General features: G+C 34.2%; 1 protein-coding gene across 1 annotated transcript; it reads left to right on the top strand.

Moving 5' to 3' along the window:
* The first annotated feature begins 359 nt into the window (after window positions 1-359).
* Window positions 360-2,297, top strand: LOC132738985 (uncharacterized). Its single transcript, XM_060726628.1, has one exon. It carries the CDS (start codon window positions 360-362, stop codon window positions 2,295-2,297), a length of 1,938 nt encoding a protein of 645 aa, XP_060582611.1.
* The last annotated feature ends 5,658 nt before the right edge of the window (window positions 2,298-7,955 follow it).

Below are 7,955 nucleotides of genomic sequence, written 5' to 3'. Positions count from 1 at the left end.
AATAATTCAGAAAACTTAAGACGAATTGTTAGACGTTTGCCTATGCATATGCGAACCAAGTGGGCAGATATTGCACATACAATCTATGAGTGAGGCAAAGAGCCGAGATTCTTTGATTTGTTGAAATTTTGAAGAAAGATCACGTGTTGCTTGTTCGGTATATGGTATTGATATTGTTAAAGAAAATGTACCATCCCAAGTAAGAAAACAGCCCCATAGTCTGCCTAGTAATTCTGTTAAAGGGAAAAATAACTACCTTGTCGTCATATACTGAAAGTGATAAACACAAGAACGAAAGAAAATGTTATTGTTGCTCTGGTTCATGCTTAGACTTAGCGTCATGTCATAGATTTAAGAAAATGACTTTAACAGATAGAAAGAAATATGTTGTTAAGAACAGATTGTGTTTCAATTGTCTTAAACGCAATCACATGTCTAATGAATGTAGGAAAGAGAAATCATGTACTATACCTGATTGTAGCAGCAAACATCACACATTATTACATAGCTGGTTCCCGGTAGGTTCTGATAAATCTGTAACGCAACCTTCAATAAATTGTACGGCCACAAATGGCTCATTTTCTAAAACATGTTTGGGGATTATACCTGTAACTGTTAAGGGTAGGGACGGTTACTTCTGTCAAACATATGCCCTGCTTGACGATGGCGCAGACAAAACCCTGTGTGACGAAAAGCTTATAAGGAAGCTGAATATATCAAGTAGGCCAGTTACTTTCCAGATTTCAACTGTTAATTCAACAAGGAATGCAATACACGGAAAAGAAGTTGACCTAACTGTGAGTCCTATTTCCGGTGAAAGTGAAGTGAAGCTTCACAATGTTTGGACAGTAAAACAATTGCCTATTTCTACGCGATCTGCAGCTACTGCCGATGATATTAGAAATATACCATATTTAAGTGACTTGAATATTCCGAACGTGAACGTTAATGAAGTCATGTTACTAATTGGCACGGATACACCGGTAGCACATATTCCCCTAGAGATACGAACAGGAAGTAGTAATGAGCCATATGCTGTGAGAACGCAACTTGGTTGGGCAGTTCGTGGACCAATACCATACAATAATTCAAAACATAATAAAACAGACAACAAAAGAACCCCAATTAACATTCATTTCGGTCAGTCAAGTGACGCCATACTACAACAACAACTTGAACGTATGTGGACGTCAGACTTCAATGACGCATCCTATAATGAGAAAAATTCCATGTCAGTTGAAGATAAGAGAACACTTGGAATTATGGAATCTACACTTTCTCATGTTAATGGACACTATGAGATGGGATTACCATGGCGACAGGATGACACAAAATTGCCGAATAATTTAGTGCTTGCGCATGCGCGATTGAATTACCTGAAAAGAAATCTTTCTCGTGACAACGTGTTACATGAGATGTATACCAAAACAATGACAGACTATATTGATAAAGGGTTCGCAAAAGAAGTTACAAATAAGGATACGAACTCAGAACAGATATGGTATTTACCCCACCATCCTGCAGCAAATGTGAATAAGCCCGGAAATGTGCGTGTTGTATTTGATTGTGCGGCAAAATATAAAGGTATTTCACTAAATAGTCAACTTTTACAAGGTCCTGATATGATGAACAGCCTTGTAGGCGTATTAACCAGATTTCGACAAGAAAAGATAGCTCTTTCCGCTGACATAGAGGCAATGTTTCATCAGGTACGTGTATGTGAGAAGAACTGTGATGCCCTACATTTTCTATGGTGGCCTGGTGGAGATATATCTATAACACCCATGACTTATTGTATGAAAGTCAACTTATTTGGAGCAACTTCTTCTCTGAGCTGCGCTGCGTATGCGCTGAGAAAAACTGCCATTGACAATGCAGAGAGATTTGAACCTGCAGTATTATCAACTGTAAAGAGAAACTTTTACGTAGACGACTACCTGAAGTCTGTAGAATCTGAAGATAAAGCTGTTAAACTTGCAGCAGATTTACAGTCCCAGATGAGCTTAGGTGACTTCAGACTTACAAAGTGGATAAGCAACAGTCGGAGGGTACTTAATACGATTCCGGAATCTGAACGTGCGCCGACAATCGTTAGCCTCAGCCATAGAGACTTACATGTAGATAACATTTTGCTTGTGGTAGACAATAGTGTTCCTATAGGACAGTGGCCACTAGGCAGAGTAACCGAAGTCATTAAGGGTAGGGATGGGCATATTCGTAAATGTAAAGTTCAAACTAGGGACTCAGCTATGATAAGGCAAATCACAAAGTTGTGCCTTTTAGAATGTTCAGACTAATTATTGTATTACGCTGAAAATATTTCCATGATTACGTTAATGTTTAAAAGGATACATACTGTGTATTAAATAGATTGTTTTAACATTAGCAAGTACTTTAATATAATGCGTGATTTAATGCGAATATTATCATTCTTATGAACATGAAGTTCGTTGCAATTTACATTTTTGTATCGATAATATATTGTTAATTGACATTAAATGATTTGATGAAATTAAGATATTTCATGGAGGGCACTGTAAGAATCGTTTATTACCGATTCTAATTAAAATATATAATATATTTCTTACGTTAAGCGTTGTTTGGCGCCAATTTATTTAACGTTACGCGCTGAACAGTTTAGCGCGTCGTTTTGACGTAATTGTTTGTTATGAATTTAAAAGGTAACTTCCGTTATGTGTAGCGGCGTTAAACGTTAAAGCTGAAAGGTTTCGATGTGAAAGACATTATAGTCGGTATGATAGCTGCTTAAATTATTTTGATTTATTTATTTGTTAACGGATAAAAAGAATTTTCTAATGAAGTATTTATTAATTTTAATCAATTGTTACGATTATTTATTTTATGGATTTTAACTGTACTGTTTATTAAGATTCTTCGTCATAGGAAATAATTATTTAATTATTCTATTCTATTATTTATTTGTTAAGTTTATATCAGAAATGAATGTATTAGTTAATTACTTTATCATTTGTTTCAGAGAATCGCTTTGTTTTATGCTGATGTATGAAAATAAAAGTTATATAGAAGCGCATACTCGAAAAGTCTAGTTGTTATCCGAAATCCTTTACAACATATAAGGAAAAGCTATGACCCCCTTGGGCGGGGCCAATTTTGACCCCAGGGCCTTTATTTGCACAAACTTGATAGACACTCACTAGAAGATGTTTCATGACAAATATCTAAGCTCTACCTCTTTGGGTTTTTTAACAGAAGATATTTTAAGTTTTTTCTTCTAAGTTCTGCATGGAATTAAATTCTTTGAACAATTTTTAAAGGTGACCACCAAAGGACCATTCCTGTGAAGTTTGAATGAAATTGGCTTAGTGGTTTATGAGGAGATGTCGTTTAAATTAAAAGTTTACGGAAGACTTACAGCATCGGAGGGATGACGGTTGAACGTCGGAAGAAAAGTAATCAGAAAAGCTCACCATGTCACTTGTGACAGGTGAACTAAAAAAATTGCCAGACTTTTTAAATGACACTATATATTCATATTGTTGCTAACTTTAGTGTGTAGAATTTTAAACATTACATCAAATTCGTATGAAGTTAAAACATGTTTATTCTATATTTACAAAGGAACTAAGTGTAGCAATTATCAATATCTTCTAATATCAAATTTGAGCAACACTGTAGAAATTATCTTTAATTACAAAACATTTTTCGGCCACATGAGGCTTATCATCAGTCAGGTAAAACCTATCAAATGGTAATATAAATAAATCACTATAAATATATGAACTCATTTAACACTTAATGAAAATTTCATTATCTCTTAAAACAACACAACAGAGATTTCAAATATGTATATGACAATACAAGGAAAATAACAATTTATTTAATAAAGTATTCTAAAATTGAATACAACAATCATCTACGTAATTTATCAGCAATTTTGTTGCAGAATTATCAGTTTGATATTAAAAAAGAGACATTTTAATTCTCTCTTTCCCACCCAGATATGAATTTCCCAGTAGAATCATAAACTTTTTACCATTTCAAGTTATGACAAATTAATAAATTTTTTCTGGATCAAAAGATATACCAATCAAACAAAATATTTAATATGTACATAACAGACAATGTATACATGTATTATGCTTTTATATTAGAATCTTATCCAATGAAATTCAATAAGATCCAATGATCATAATGTCATCTCTTTCTTTCATTTTTACTATAGTACCAAGATATAAAATCAGATACTGCTTAAAGTTATATCATTTTTGTTTTTATGTGATGGCACTTTTAGTGATATTTTTTTCATATTATATTTCTGGCACAGTAAGGCAACTGGTTTGAACCGTTTATGTTTACCCAAGTAAGCTTCATTATAAGATAGCTTCCTCACAAGAAAGAAGTTAATGCCTCTACTGGGTGTCAAACTCAACATTGGTGACCGGCAAATGATATTGTGTACACTCCTAAAATATTAAGCCACAGGGGTCCTTTAATATAACAAGACTGTGCAGTTCATAGGTCAAACTAGAAATGTGTATAAAGGACACGGGTGCCCCCACAGCGCCACTGTTCTGTCAATCTTATGACTTTAGGTCAAATATTTTTTGAAAACTAAAAATCTTTTACTAAGGGCAAGAACTTTACAAATACTGAATAAATCCACAAGTGCATAAACACACATGCTGACCAACATTCTTGTAAACTTTCAAGCCTACAAGTGAAATACTTTTTGAGCTATGCATGAACAAGTTGAAAAGTGCAAATTCATACTACTGAAAGTCAAGGACAATAACTCTAACAAAACTGAAAAAATCCATATGCAAAGTCCTAGGTGCATAGCTTCAGTGAATTCCTGTAATTTAGTGACGTTGATCATTATTCCTGTAAAGTTGGTTGATTCTAACTCAAGCACTCAAAGGAACAAATGACAACATAATGAAACGGTTTTTTACATCAAGGGAAATAACTCTACAAATACTGGATAAATCCACAAGCAAAACCCCAGGTGCAAAACTAAATATGCTGAGCAACCTTCCCGAAAGGTTTAATGACTCTATGTCAAATCCTTTTTGAGTTACATGTGACACAAGTTGAATATTGCAAATATTTTCTAAGTCAAGGGCAATAACTCTAAAAATACTAAATAAATCGAGGCGAAAATACCCAGGTGCACAACTACACATGATGATCAATATTCCTGTAAAGTTTCATGACTCTATGTCAAATTCTTTTTAGTTACATGCGACACAAGTTGAAAATTGCAAAATTTTACTAAGTCAAGGCCAATAACTCTAAAAATACTAAAAATATCCAGATGAAAATACCCAGGTGCACAATTACACATGCTGATCAATATCCCTGTAAAGTTTCATGACTCTAGGTCAAACACTTTTTGAGTTACATGCGACACAAGTTGAAAATTGCAAAATTTTACTAAGTCAAGGGCAATAACTCTAAAAATACTAAAAATATCCAGATGAAAATATCCAGGTGCACAACTACACATGCTGATCAACATTCCTGTAAAGTTTCATGACTCTAGGTCAAAGACTTTTTGAGTTACATGCGACACAAGTTGAAAATTGCAAAATTTTACTAAGTCAATTGCAATAACTCTAACAAGAGGGCCATGATGGCCCTGAAATCGCTCACCTGTATATAAGCCCCTGGGCCAATGCCAATTTTAAACCAGGGACTTTTATTTGAACAAACTTGGTAGACAGCCATTAGAATATGTTTCACGATAAATATCTAAGCTTTAACTCTTTGGGGTTTTTAAAAGAAAATATTTTAAGTTTTTACTAAATACAAAAAAGGAGTCAATGACCCCCTAGGGCTGAGCCAATTTTGACCCCAGGGCATGTATTTGAACAAACTTGGTAGACACTGACTAGTTGATGTTTCATGCCAAATTTTTAAGCTCTAGCTCTTGCCGTTTTCTAAAAGAAAATATTTTAAGTTTTTACAATATACAAAAAAGGAAAATCAATGACCCCCTTGGGCTGAGCCAATTTTGACCCCAGGGCATGTATTTGAACAAACTTGGTAGACACTGACTAGTTGATGTTTCATGCCAAATTTTTAAGCTCTAGCTCTTGCTGTTTTCTTAAAGAAAATATTTTTTAAGTTTTTACTATATACAAATAAGGATAATCCATGACACCCCCCGGGCGGGGCCAATTTTGACCCCAGGGCAATTATTTGAACAAACTTGGTAGACACCTACTAGAAGATGTTTCATGCTTAATATTAAAGCTCTAGCTATTTGGGGTTTTTAAAAGAAGATATTTTAAGTTTTGACTATATACAAATAAGGAAAATCAATGACCCCCCAGGGCGGGCCAATTTTGACCCCAGGGCATTTATTTGAACAAACTTGGTAGACACTGACTAGTTGATGTTTCATGACAAATTTTTAAGCTCTAGCTCTTGCGGTTTTCTTAAAGAAAATATTTTTTTAGTTTTTACTTTATACAATTGTAAGGAAAATCAATTGACCCCCCGGGCGGGGCCAATTTTGATCCAAAAGCATTTATTTGAACAAACTTGGTAGACGGGGCCAATTTTGATCCCAGGGCATTTATTTGAACAAACTTGGTAGACACCTACTAGAAGATGTTTCATGCTTTATATTTAAGCTCTAGCTATTTGGGGTATTTAAAAGAAGATTTTTTAAGTTTTTACTATATACAAAAAAGGGAAATCAATGACCCCCCCAGGGCAGGGCCAATTTTGACCCCAGGGCATTTATTTGAACTAACTTGGTAGACACTGACTAGGTGATGTTTCATGCCAAATATTTTAGCTCTAGCTCCTGTGGTTTTCTAAAAGAAGATATTTTAAGTTTTTTTCTTACGGTTGCCATGGCAACCAGAGTTCTGCCTGGAATTAAATTCTTTGAACAATTTTTAAAGTTGACCACCAAAGGAACATTCCTGTGAAGTTTGGATGAAATTGGCTAAGTGGTTTATAAGGAGATGTCGTTTAAATTAAAAGTTTATGGATGGACGGACGGACAGCCGCCCCGACGAAAAGCGATCACAAAAGCTCACCATGTCACTTTGTGACAGGTGAGCTAAAAATGGTATCTGGGGCATATGTGGACAAGTGGTGACGGTCATTGACTTTATATTACTAGCCTCTCATTGCTCTTGGTTTCGTTCCAGCAGGGAACTTATTGTGCCAGAGATAATGCACAAATTGGTATCCAAGGTCTCCTCAGGAGACTTAAGGTGCCAGTGTTAACACTAAAAATCCGTACTTAAGACTATGAAATAGACATTGCATTGATTATTAACCCTTTATCTCCTGAATTTCTTAAATGGACTTGTCCAGCTTCCATTTTTGAACCTATTCATTATCAATTCAGTGATTTCAAGATGAACTTTTTTTTTTATTTAGCCAACGGTATAAAGCCTGACTGCAGGCTTGCCTGGCACTTTACAGGATAAAGTTTCATAACTATCAGCAGGGCAAGGTTGCTCTTAAGCATGAGGTGATTGAAGTTCATAGGAAAAGCAGCAGACGTCATAAAAATCTCCCATTTACATACAATACAACATCAACTGAAAATGTGACAGCGGAATGGTGGCTAAATGAACAACATTGTATTAAGTATCAATTTTAATGTGTATTATATATATGATTTATATATGGAACAATATACAACAATATCTAGTTTAACTAACTTCCTATGATATTTGTAATACAAAACTGAGCTCAAGGATATTTGTAACATAGCATTTCCTCGTCAAAATGCTTTTAGAAAATTAATTATAAAAAAACATTAATAATTTCAATATTCATAAAAAACTTACATTTTTAATAATCATGAAAAGAATTTCATTGTTGTATAAATATTTTGATAAAAATTACTTTAGATTCTTAACTGATAAATTTTACAACTCTAGTATAAACATGTCATAGTGGTCAATAAGAAAATATTATCACCTTTTGATTTTAATACTTTTTTG

Source organism: Ruditapes philippinarum, unplaced genomic scaffold (genome assembly GCF_026571515.1).
Source record: "Ruditapes philippinarum isolate M1 unplaced genomic scaffold, ASM2657151v2 ctg7938_1_1_1_1, whole genome shotgun sequence".
Lineage (NCBI taxonomy): Eukaryota > Metazoa > Mollusca > Bivalvia > Venerida > Veneridae > Ruditapes > Ruditapes philippinarum.
The sequence above is the reverse complement of the archived record's forward strand: the minus strand, read 5'-3'. Positions and strand labels throughout refer to the sequence as shown.

Bases quoted from the DNA above. Each gene is read 5' to 3' on its own strand.
- LOC132738985 (XM_060726628.1), top strand. From the start codon at position 360: ATGACTTTAACAGATAGAAAGAAATATGTTGTTAAGAACAGATTGTGT.